Source organism: Varanus komodoensis, unplaced genomic scaffold (assembly GCF_004798865.1).
Source record: "Varanus komodoensis strain SLA01 unplaced genomic scaffold, ASM479886v1 scaffold16, whole genome shotgun sequence".
Classification (NCBI taxonomy): domain Eukaryota; kingdom Metazoa; phylum Chordata; class Lepidosauria; order Squamata; family Varanidae; genus Varanus; species Varanus komodoensis.
This window is the reverse complement of record NW_025335468.1, coordinates 24218873-24232081: the sequence shown is the minus strand read 5'-3', so window position 1 is coordinate 24232081 and position 13209 is coordinate 24218873. Positions and strand designations below refer to the sequence as shown.

Sequence of the window (13209 nt, the reverse complement as noted above, 5' to 3'; positions counted from 1 at the left end):
TGGAAGGATACCTTTCCATGTTTTTGCCAATAGGTTCTGACAAAGGTATGTCTTTTAGTTTACTGGCAGAGAATATTTTAAAACAAGGAGACAGACAAATTTCACAGTAATAAAAATGTAAGAGTTGGATTTAAAGTTTCTGTGACTAAAAATCAGCTCACAGGATGTTCACAGGGGAAGACGGGGAGAAAGACGATGTATGATTTTTTCTTTGATTGTTTCTTCCCCATGCAGTGACGGAAAGGATTTCTTGTTGGGATGGAGCCTCTCCAGGATGATGTGGGAGGTGGGAAATGGAAATTAAAGGAGGACTTAAAGAAATAATCTGCACAACTGCTTGCCCTCCAGGAGGATCCACAACTCTGCCTTGGTGCATTCCATACCAAGTTTTGCCATTAGGTAGCATATAAAAGTAATGCAATGAATGATTGTATGGAAGGAAACTTATCATTTGGGGAAGGTATATGGCATCTTACACAAAAAAGTATACTACTACTATGACATATGTTGAAAATGCTATGAAAATATTTCAACTTTCAAGTGAAAACAAGTGAGCAATCATCCATCCCTGAATGAAAATTATACAACCGATTGCATTTTATCTCAGGAAAATTGGGTGGGAAGGGAGTCTGATACTGAAATATGAACACTTTTGTCTTGACATATTTGGCAATACTCTTAAGAACTATTCATAAGTAATGACTGTTCTGTGCTTTCTGTACAATATCTTGATAGATACATCCAAGTTCCTATATAAGTTATGTTTTCGTTCTGGAAGCATCGGTTATGGATGTATGATGGGAGACAAGGGGCAGGGCCGGTATAGAGTAGTACAAGCCCCTTGTTATTTATTTGGAGTTTGAACATCCAGGCCATATGCTGCTTGTGTTGCTGCTGTTGTTGTTGGCTTTTTGCAAATGGTGACACTGGGTAAAAAATGGTGCCACAGATATATTGAAATAAATGTTCATAGCAATACAACTGTATTATATTATATAGTATACTATAGTTTTGCTTTGTTTTAGGTTGCAGGGTTAACAGAACTTGACTTCTGCCTTTTATAGAAATGGTCAAACTTCTCTCCCTCTCTCTTTCTCTCCCTCTCTCATTAGTTTCAACCAAAAGCTCTGTAGTTAAGAGGTCAAAAGTTTAATTAGAATATAAAGCCTGGGTGATGTAACTCAGGAAACAAAAACTAACTTGGCAGACATTTACAAGAAACTAACCTCTTGGTTGGTTGGCATAAGAGAGCTGAATCAACAGATCATAGCAGGGAGGGAGAGAGAGAGAACAGGAAAGAAACAAACCATATTTCTACAGGAATATGAGCTGCTGAAACTGGATAATGGATTGGGAGAGGTGGATCAAGACAGTGAACCATTGCTTTGTTATATAGATATATTACTTGCAAACAGGATTATATAGCCTGGTAAGGCAACTTTGTATGTTTGTATGATGGTGCTGCAATGTACTGTTTGTGGGACTGGTCATAATGTTGGCCCAGAAGGTGTACTTACTGCAAAATGCAGCAGCTCAGCTGCTGTCCAGAGCTGCCTCTCTTCAAAATTTAATTCCTACTGAGTCAGATTGAAGGTTTCATCTTCCTTTTATAAAGTTCTACACAACTTGAGACTGGGATAGTTGAATGGCTTCTCACTGACCAGTCTGTCCAGTCCCCACTCAGCATTACGTGGACAGCTTTGGTTGGTTCCATATGGAGCTGTGGTCTGTTTGGGCTTGTGGAGTAGGTCCTTTAGTGCAGTGGCTCCCTTTCTGTGGAACTCCCTGCCTATTGAAGTCAGGCAGATGTTGACATTGCTTTATTTTCAGTGCTTACTACCAAAAAAAAAAAAAAAAGATTATAAAAGATTAAAAAAACATTCTTTGACTGACCAGCTGAAGTTTTAGCTAATGTAATCCATTCTTGAATATTGTAATTCTGTGTTTTGATTCCTTCCTTTCTTTTATTATCCACTGCATGAGGACAGTGGTATATACAGAACAGTTTAAGAACTTTCTAAGGGAATGCATAAATGCCTAGCTGCTTTGTTTCCAAGGCTTGTTAGTGTTGTGTGCACGTACCTTTTCAGACCTGTAAACATTTCCCTGAGGACATTTTTCCTTCAGTAAACAGTAAAGCTTGTTATTTGGAACCTTGAGATCTCTTTCCTTTTCCCCATATGCAACTAATAGTCAACCTACAACCCAGGCTCAATCACACATGAAAAGTGTGATAGGATTTATACTCCCTTTGTACAGAATTGCACATTCTCCCCACCCGACTGTGCTCAGGATTATGTGGATTTTACACTTCTCTCTGAGATCAGGAAAGTGCATTCACTTTTCTAGAGAAAATGGTTTTGAAAGATTGTTGTCAAAAGTCTGGGTCTGCTGAAAAATGGGGTGGGGGATTAACAGGGCATGGTGGGCTTGATTAGGACACATATAACCATATGTCCCAGTCAGAAGTCACTCTTTAATGGGACCCAGACTTTTGTCAGAAAGAGGCGTTCTGCTGCAAAAGTACCCGAGACATCTCTTGAGAGCCAGCAGAAGGATTAAGGACTTGAAGGGGAGAACAAGCCATGATAAGTCTGATGTTTGTCAGGAATATTCTGTGTTGTTCAATGCGCCAACCCATGATGGTTCATTCACAGAGAAGCTTAGGGTGGGGTACAAACCCATTCACTGCCTCAAGTAAATACCTAATACCCCCCCTCCCAATTTCGAAGCTGATTTGGTGGGGACAGTCAAAGCAGTAAAGCCCTATTTTCTGGCTCTGTGAATGGAAGGAAACAAGCTCCTGGCATCTCTTGGTTCTCTGGAATGTGATTTGGTGTGAGGCGGTACCTCCACTCATGTCAACAGATAAAATAGTTTGAGTCCAGATGGAACTGTCTTTAGGAAGGCAAGAGACCAAGATTACAACAGCTCTTTGCCAATGACTGGCTCCTGCTTTCTCTCTACCCAAGGTGCCTGATGATCCCATCAGTTCTATTCACCTGATGGTACTCAGTTCTAGTCAATTTCCAAACTTCTCAGCTGAAAGCATTTAGTGCTTAAAGACTAAGGACTTGAATATTCTAGTGGCAAAAGACAGAAAAAAATCTCTCCCCTACCAAGGCCAATAATTCTCCTCCTACTGATATTCTGCAGTTTGGAAGCATACTGAGTTGTTCCACTGTTCCCACCACCACCTTCGTGCTTCACTGCTGCTTTTTACCCCCTTTTTTTAACATGAGTAGATGGAAAAGAAAGCATGGGTTGACTTTTAAAAATCAGATTGTAATAATGCATTTTTGAATGGCAGGAAAACTGTGGTCAAATGCCAACATGGTCGGATTGTGCCTGTGCTGTGGAGTGAAACTTACGCTAGAACATGGAGTTAAGCCATTTCTGATGCAAGGCTTTTGTTGTTGTCATTGTATCTGTGAGTAACCATGGACAGGGTTTATAAGTATCACACAACAGGTCTGCTCAGTCACTCTGATTTGGATTGTTGTCATCATCAATCAAACAAATGAAAGGGATGAAATAAAAGATTTCCTTTCCACAGACTAGGATTTCTGACTGCTTAAATTGTCTAGGGAGACTTGTGAAAGCGCTGGTGGATGAAATGGCTTGACTCTGAACAAGGGTCCCCTAGATGGTTGTGATACCCACTGAAGTTGTAAACCTGTAGCATAAGCATTTTTATTGATGGGAACCCCCAGTGTAATACGTTAGAGCCAAAGAATTCTACAGGTCTTTTCGAAGCCACGGGCCATATGCTTTTGTTCCTATCAGGTGCTGCAGATCATGTAAGGGTGATGTTAAGTTCAAGCCCAGAATGTTTTTCCCAGTTTATCCCTGCAAGCTGCTCCGGCTATCTGTGAGAAATGCTCCCTTTCTGAAAAATGCTCAAATATCTCTGTCTCAAACATCAGACAACAGAACTTCCAGGCAGGCTTTGAGAGAGAGATAAAAAGTTAGTGGGAGAAAATCTATATCCAACTGCACACAGGACCTTGCCAAGTGTGGGGCTCATCCTGGCCGATTAGATGCCATCTGCCTGGCTGCTCATCTGTCATGATCACGGCCACACCGGGAGTTAACTGGGCTGGTGTCAACAGGCTTCAGCTGGCCAGATTGGAATCATAAGATGAGAACGTTATTAAAGTGGGCATTGTGATGGAAGTGTCACAATGTTTTACGTTTGAGTTGCCATACCTCCAAGGCAAAGGGGGAAATCCTTGCCTGATTTAGTAGCATTTGTATCTAAGTATAAGATAAAACCCAAGTGAATATTAATGCCTCAGGGTAAAGTCATATATTTCAAGTCTGCCATGGTAATTGGATTAATAGGCCATATCTTCAGTTCAACTGATTTTTCCCCATTGGCATCACTGCTTGGTATAATGGTGGGGAGTGTTTATAAAAAAAACAAACCGAACCAAACCAAACCAAAAAAAATGTCAATTCTTATTTTATTAATTTGTCCCACATACCTGATTCCCATTGCACTTTTCCTCTGAGTTAACAGTCCCTCCATGCATCCTTTGTTAAATCAATATAGTCCATGAGATATTGTGCTGCTCAGATTATTTTAAATAGCTGAGATGAAGAAATAATCATGCAGAAGAAAACTTATTTGTGATATAGTATTTATTGAATCTGGGTGGCTTAAAACACAGTTGGAAAATCAGATCTTCAGCAAAGCACTTGCTTTCTCCCTTCACCATTCAAATGAAACAACCAATTGCACAAACATTCAGGTTATAGTTGCATAAACATCTGGGTTAAATAGAAAGGGGGAAGATCATGCAAACCAGACCTTGTGTAATCCAGTGTTTGCACAGAGAACCAGTATCACACTACGTTTGTTTGCATAATAGAAGGAAGGAAGGAAGGAAGGAAGGAAGGAAGGAAGGAAGGAAGGAAGGAAGTTTGCTCTTCTACCTTACACATGAAAGTGTTAACTTTGGTAAATCAGGGCAAAGCTAAGAAAACAGATATAAAATGTTAGCTTGAACAGGACATTAAACTATAGTCCAGCTCTACAGTTGTTTGTTTGTTTGTTTGTTTAAACCATTTATATCCCGCCCTTTGCAAAAAAAAAAAAAAAATGCCTCAGGACGGCTTACAAGGAGTTGGTGTGGAAAAGTTTCATTTTGTGTAATCCCCTTCCCCACTTCCAAAGTCATCCTCTAGCAGGCCATGATGAAGATACTAGAAGCATCCATTTAGAAGGAATAAAATTTTGGTTATCATGATATCCAACCTAAAGAGAGTGTTACAGCTTATTATGTATAGCTGGAAGTTTGCCCCATAGAGTCATGTCTGACTCTAAGGGCAGTAAATTAGTGTGGCATTCCAGTGTTAAGCTCCTGCTCAAAGATGACTCAGGAAGTCAAAGTAGATTGCTGAGAACCAAACATTTATCTCTGAGATTTTTTTGTTGTTGTTCTTAATGATAGAGGCAGTATCCCTGCTCTCTTCATAATGATACACCAATGGATAAGTTCTTAAGTATACAAAGGCATTGCCATAAGATTTGGAAGATGTTGTGAATAAGAAGCAATCCAAGAAGCTGAAAATTAACTTTGGTGAGAAAACTGTGAAATGGCTGGCTAATGTCAAAAAGTCACTAATACAAAGCATTCTGATAAGAGAGCACTGTAGCAGCATTAGGTAGTGAAGAGATAATGAAAGACCAGAAAGATTATAATAATACAACAAAAAGAAATGCTAAGTAGTTTATAATGAAAGGAGAAATGTATAGGCACAAGTGAGAAAAAATTAGGAGTCACAGACTGGAACAGGAATGTATCATTTATTCCAGCACAAAATCTGGAAAGCAGCTCAGGGAAATAATGAGTTTGGCTTGACTCTCTGTTCCAAGTAAGCTGGATGTGTCTGTTTTTAACGAAAAGCTGTGCAAACATACATGGATTTTACTTTTATCAGCAAGTCCCTGCATAGCTAAATAGGCTGCAAACAGCTTTACTTAATTCTTAAGTGCCTGAAATTTGAAACTTGATTTTTGGTCAAGCATGAAAAAGTCTCACCTGTAAATCTCTGCAATTTGTGAAAGTAATGCTGAATTCAGAAGTCTGTAAATATCACAGTCACAATCCTGAAATAGAAAAACCTTCAGGAGTCTTTGGAAATGTTAAGACAAATTGAATAAAGTTCTAGAAGCAATTTCCACAATATCCCACCCCTGAATATATTTTATTTTATATTGTTATTTTTGTGTTTTAACTTTATGTCTGCACTTTACAAACATTTTAATTTAAGGTTATAACTTAATGTTTGTATTTTAACGTAATGTATTTGTATTTTAACTTAATGTTGTAAGCCGCCCCGAGGCTTCGGCGAATGGGGTGGCATAAAAATGTCTTAATAAACAAATAAATAAATAAATGCACAGCTATTTGAGTGAGTAAATAGATGGTTAACTAGATTTTTATTGTCATTAGATATTTATTATTAGCAATTATATATCTCACTATTGTATGGAGATGTAAGTACTCAAGATTCAAGGCAGCAGCCTCTAAAAGGCAAAGTAAAGCATAGCACCAAAACCTTACAAAGCCCTTTGAAATTATAAAAGGTGACATCCAGTTTGCATGAGAAGACTTCTCCTTCCAGATTGGGACTTTCTCACCCTGTCATAAAACTTTCATTCTGCCAGTGGGTGGATGCAATGGGATACCACCCAATTTAAGGCATTTCCAGCATGCCCAATGGTTAAGGGTGATAGGACATGTAGGCAAAAGCATCTGAGTAGGCCAACCTGCTAATAGGTTTGCGATGCTTTGAAATTGGCCCATTTTGAAATGTTTCTTCTGTTACACCTGCTCTTCAAAGTCCATGTTCCATGCTGGATTTCCTAATTTTCTCCTGAGAACCAAGGAAACTTGGGATTCATAGTGGATCTATAGAATCTACATGAGTCCAGAATTGCTTCCATGCCTGAAGAAATTCAAGGTATTGAAACATATATTCTCCTCTATGTTTGACAGACTTATGATATGCTCACTCTTGCAGAGAAGCGGAATGACTTTGCATGATTGAATGTAAACTCTACCTGACCTTTTTATGAAACTCAAAGGTCTTCTTTCACAGATATGAGCATTTCACAAATGTGTTTTAAATGTATTATTCATGTATGGATTCAGCCCTATTTACTAAAAATCCATCAAGGTGATACACCTTTTATTGTTCCAACAGTAAAAACCTGTCTGTTTTTACTTTTTGAACAATTATGTCCTTGTAAAAAAGAATTATGCTAAATTCATAATTGGGACAAATATGTTTCAGTGATATCCTGAGATTTAAACACAGAAAGAAACAATCAGTAACAGATTTTACTTACAGTTCTGAGAACTCAACGAAGAGGCTGATGTCTACTAGAGATCCTTGTTGTACATTCTGATGGGATTTCATGGAGCTCCCTGCCATGATCATAACATTTGTCCTACAGATGTATATCCACTGAATCGATCACCCAGATAAATAATAATAACCCAATAGTGTATGGTTTAACTCATGGGTCCTCAAACTATGGCCCGTGGGCTGGATCTGGCCTGCCATGCCCATTTATCTGGCCCGCCTCAGATGTTTTGGACTGCGGCGAGTGAGGCAGCAGCTTGCTCATGCTCAGAGAAAACTATCTCTGCGCAAGCAAGCTGCTGTCTCACCCCACGTATGCCCCCTGCCTTGCCATGCACATGCGTGCGCACCCACACCCCCTCACCGGCCTGGGCCCCCTCCCCCCACCGGGACCGCCTTGGCAGCCCACACCCACCACCTGCACCTTTCAACTGGCCCCCTGTTGAAAAAGTTTGAGGACCCCTGGTTTAACTGTTTAACATCTTATTTGATCTCTGTCTTAAACATACAAAAGCTATTGCCCTTGTTTACATGGCACAATAAGCCACAGTAGATACTGAGCCAGGATTGCCTGTCTAGCATGGCTTGTTGGATCATGTGAACCCAGAGCTTCAATTTCAGCCTGGTCTGTTATCCACCAAGTCATGCTGAAACACATGGCTAGTCATAGGGCTCCTTACTCTCAGCATCACTTGTTGTGTGGCTGGGGCCTGGCAGAGTGGCTTGTGAGTGGCTATTTGAAGAGGCCTATGGAGCCACCAAGCAAGAGCAGTGAAGCATCAGACTTGCTAGAGCTGCATCACTTCCTTCCTGTATTATCAATGCCCTTGTGCTTCCATTAATATATTGCTAAGGACACTGCCTTTTACCATGCCTTTGCTCTCCTTTGTAAGTGCAGAATTGCCTAAATTTGACCTAATAGTAAAGCTCTTGTAGCCCAGCAGATCAATATCTCTCCTCCTCTATTTCTCGTGTGTTGGGAATGACTCTTTCCACATTAGCCCTTTCCCTATTCGCAGCAGCAGCATCTTCAGCATCTTCAGCATCTTCTGCTGTATTCATGCCAGTCGCAGGTCCAAATGACTGCTTCAGTTGCTTTTGTTACTACTATTCTGTACATGTTTCACACATTCCTGAGATAATCACAGCTGTCCCCAAAGTAAGTAAAGGGTCCTTTTGCCACTGCTTCCATCAACTCTCCCCATCCCTCAGCTTGTCACTTCCCACTTGAGACTGGTTATCTCAGATTCCTTATGAATGACCTCCCTCACATGCTGACTTGAGACTGAAGACGGTATATCATCTTGTCAGTGTCTTCATCAATTACCTCCTAACCGGTGGACATGCAGACTTTCACAACAGCCACGGAAGATTTTAAGCCTAGCAAAACAAAGCTGTGGGACGGTGCTGGGTGAAGGAGGAAGAGTTTTGGGGTGGGTTGAAGGATGCTGAGTTTCTGCGATGCTGATTTATGCAAATTGGATAGGTGCCAGGGAGCATAAAGTAGCAGCTGAAAGAGCTTTCAAGCAGGAAGTTCACTCATTTCGAGGTGTAGGAAAGATGGTAAGCAGAGTGGGAGTGGTGAAAAGTTTCCAGCAAGAGGCAGAACCTGCAAAATGAGGAGTTTGGCAAAGAAGGCCCCAGTGATGTGTGCTGGGAGAAGAAGGTGGGAAAACTACCTTTATACTCTTTTTGGCACCAGGCCAAAACCTTTTTATTTAATAGTTATTTTAAAAATTAGCATTTTTAGTGGTTCACAGTCATTTTTGCTTTGATTTATCTGTATTGGTTTATAGTAATTTTATTGTACTGTTTTATTGATTGTTTTTATGACTATTGGTTTTAATCTTGTAAGCCGTCCTGAGACGCGATAGTGAAGGACGGCATATAAATGTTTTAAATGAATGAATGAATGAATGAATGAATGAGAAAAAACCATGGCAAGCCACAGAGTACCTGATCCTCTTTCGGGACTAACATAGTCAGTGAGCAAACAACCAATCCAGAGATGCTTCCTCTCCCTGTTGCTTATCAGGATATGTTGTCAAACAGGCCTTTTGCCTGTGTAACTGTAATTTACACATTGTACTTTCCAGTTACCCATCCCTGCTGTGTTAAGTAGAATCTGAACTAACACCATTTTAGAAAAATGTCCATATAATTAAAAGCATGACAAATGTGTGTGTGGGGGGTATAATTAAATACTGTATACTTGCCCTTATCACAGCAAAATTCATGCATTACAACTTATCACAGACTAGTTAGGGAAGTATTATATATTCTCATGCTTACTGTGGATCAGCTATTACCCTGAATGTGTGTATGAAGAGTTTTGTTAACTATTGAACTTTTGCATAGCACACATTTAATAGGTCACAAACATCCCATTGGAAATGGATTACATCATACAGTATTTTAGGTTTTTTCTTTCTTTTTAAAAATGCTGCTTCTGCAGCAGGTATGTTTCCACCCAATATTCCTTTTATGTAATTAAATGATCTGTTGCTCTACTAGGAATGCAAGACTAACTACCATTTCAGCCCCATCAGGAGCAAAAAGGCTAGACTTGTTATTTAAATGTTGAAAAGTTTTAACAAGAGAAACTGTGACAGTGGTAGGCCTGTCTCATTCCCCAATTTACCCCTCATCTGAAAGAAATTTTTGATCTGAGCCAACATCTTTCTTCATATTTGTTAAAATGAAGCTACTCCTGGGAAATGTAGGGAAGGGATCCAACTCAAAAACGTTGCAGTGTGTTCAAGTAGACTCTGAGGAGGAGATGGTGCATAGATGGCTTAACAATCTCACGGTTACCTAGTGAAGATTTTCAGGCAGAGCATGAAAACCAGCCCACCTTGGATAAGGAGGGAGATATTTCAGAGTGGGAGGGGAGGCAATATGGGGGGAGTTCTTTGACCCACTCAAGAGATGACAGGAGAAATGAGAGGATCAAGTATAAAGTGCCCAGTATTCCCATCATCTGGGAAGGAAGGAAAATTTCAGTTTGGATTCAGCTGTTTACATGGGCAAATGCTTCTCCCACATCCCAAGGAGAAGGCTACTTTGATTGATAGTCTTCTTTAACCTGTTAAGGTTTAATGAAAAGTCCATGCTTCTAAAGTGTCACCTGAGTCTGCTGGAGCAGAAAAGAGGGCCGGGGGTGGTGGGGGGGGGGGGAGCCTGCTCTCGACAGAGAAGATGTAAACATAGTTTGAAAAGAAAACAGAGTGGTTTGGACAATATGTCCTCTTTTGTTCTCCTGCACTACTGGGGAGGGTTCATGTCTCTGGCTTATTTATTCTTTCTCTCAATCTCTCTCTTTCTCTAAGCCAGTTTCATGAGGACAGAGTGACAGTTCCAAATGAAACTTTCTAATCACTATGAAGATAAGTATGAAAGGTCTCTGTATTCTAAGATAGGTAATCACAGGCCTGGACCATGGTGCTCTGGGAAGGAGATGCTTAATCTTCCCTCCCTACTTGTTCAATCCTGAAATTAAACACACAGACACAGACACAGACACAGACACAGACACAGACACACACACACACACAGAGAGAGAGAGAGAGAGAGAGAGAGAGAGAGAGAGAGAGAGAGAGAGAAGTTCACACCACAAAAAGGAGGGGGGTTACAAAAGAAATTAAAAAGTCAGTAGAGACTGCTGTCCCTTCTTTTTTTAATGAATGGGATGTAATAGGGAACATCCCTATGCTGGAGAAGAGAACTGGCCAGTAGGTTAGTATCTCACAAAGGATGAATCTGATATTTAAGTTTCTGCTTTCTAACTTATCCAGTCTCAAATCTGGCTCATCTCTGCCTGTGTGTCATGGTCCCTGTCCTTCTAGTATAAGAACATAATAGAAGTCATCCTGGATCAGTCCCAGATCTGTTTAGTCTGGCGTTCTGCTCATACAGTGGCCAACCAGTTGCTCACTGGAAACACAGAAGCAACATAAATGCAACAGTAAAAACTTAATATTTAGTCTTTAATGAAATCATATAGCTAATTACAATTAGCTACAGGCTTCATATGTAATTTCAGAACAATTTGAAGCTATTATAACTGTGTCAGAGATCTAAATAATTTATACATTACAATCTTTATAATTCAGAATGTAAGAGAAGAAACTTGGGAGATTCTTGGCATAATCCACACAGATATTTAACTGAATCTTGAAATGTTGGAAACTTCACACTATATAGAATAAAGCTATCAAATCTAAGATGAAATAGGTTCAAGAGCAAGTCCCAAGTAATCCCACTCATGTAGAAATTTCAATAGCTAAAACTTCTATTTGGTATTCCTTGGTTAAACGAGACCAAATGTATAGCAAACAAGAATTCATGGCTGTCCTAAGTATAGCAATGCTTTTCATAGCAGGTGCTTAACAATATAAAGTTCAAAGAGACACAAATCCAAATTAGTTGGAGACCCCATGTGAAAAGTATCTCAAGGTTCACATGGTGCAAAGGATAGTAAAGATCTGGGGCAGGAAAGATGACAGTGTCCTTAGAAAAGACTCCTAGTTTTGGCATTGGTTGAAAAGTGAAGATGTGGCTGAGATAGCCTTCCTCATGAACAACTAACTGATAAGGGTTTAGAACATCAGTGAGGCTGCTGGCCAAATATGGTTTCTCCATTTGGCTCTACTGAGTTGATGCTCCAATGTGTAAGATGCTTTTAAACGTTGGAGTCTGTTATCAAAAAGAGGCTGCCAAAGTCAAATCTAGCAGCTGGATGGGAGTAACTTAAGTACACCTGCTTTTGTCTGAGTACACTGATTATTTAATTTCTGTGCCACCCAATAGCCCACTGCTCTAATAGCTCTAACACTGATTATGTCATCCTAAGGCAGAATAGTCCTAAGTGCTTCCAGTTCAATTTTGATCAGATTCTAGCTATAGAAACTGCCGATGCGTTGGACTGGAGCCTCCAATTTTTATTTTTTTTTTGGAGAATTTCTCAACTCGTCTTTTTATATTCCCTCCATTTTTTGAGGTTTGTATGAAAATGTGTAAGGGTTTTTTTCCCCACACACACACACAATGTGGGGATAGATACATTTTTGATATGCATTTTTCCTAGCCTTTGCATTTTTCCAAGCAATCACCATAATATAATGCCACTTTGAAAGTTCTTTGCCCAGTAATCTGCATTTTGTGTGCTTTAAAGAGAGAGAGAGAGAGAGAGAGAGAGAGAGAGAGAGAGAGAGAGAGAGAAGGCTGTTGCAAAATCTAGACAAATTCAACTTATGTGGATAACTGTGGATAACTGAGTGGTCCAGAAGTGCAAAATTAGGTGAGTTAACATTAAAATGTGAACTGGATTAACTTCACCCCGCCCCATCCTAGGTACCAGAGAAGGTGCTTTTAGCGCCTCTGTCCAAGTTGCAGAGCTTCTCCTATCCCACTGCAGTCTCTCAGGAGTGGATATTCTTGGCCAGATGGCCATTTCTCCAGCTTCCTTCCACTTGGAGGGAAACTGGGGATCCAATGCATGATCTTTTTATAGTTGAATTCCTGATTGTTTTCATTACAGAGCTTTAAAACAGATCTTTGATTTCAAGGTAGTAATTGTTTACAACTCTTGTTTGAAAGAAAGTTAATGGGCTTTTACATATCTGATTGATGCATACCTACACAGTAGATTTTTCCCCATGATCTTTCTTATCTTCAAGCAAAGAGCAACTGCAGACAAAGAGACTCTTCATGTTTTGTCAAGAAAAGAGGATAATAATCAAAGCACCTGGGAATGCAATTCGCAGGATGTAAGTTTAAACCTTTCAGAAGTCAAGACTTAATGCACAGTGCATGAAAACCTTAAAGCCAGTA

At 39.9% G+C, this 13209-nt stretch overlaps 1 protein-coding gene across 1 annotated transcript in view; it reads left to right on the top strand.

Annotated features, from left to right (window-relative positions):
* Positions 1 to 13209, top strand: part of LUZP2 (leucine zipper protein 2) — a 196988-nt gene that overhangs the window by 166945 nt on the left and 16834 nt on the right. The window contains exon 11 of the mRNA XM_044426109.1: positions 13056 to 13145. Coding sequence (XP_044282044.1) covers positions 13056 to 13145 — 90 coding nt within the window. The remainder of the gene's footprint in view (positions 1 to 13055; positions 13146 to 13209) is intronic.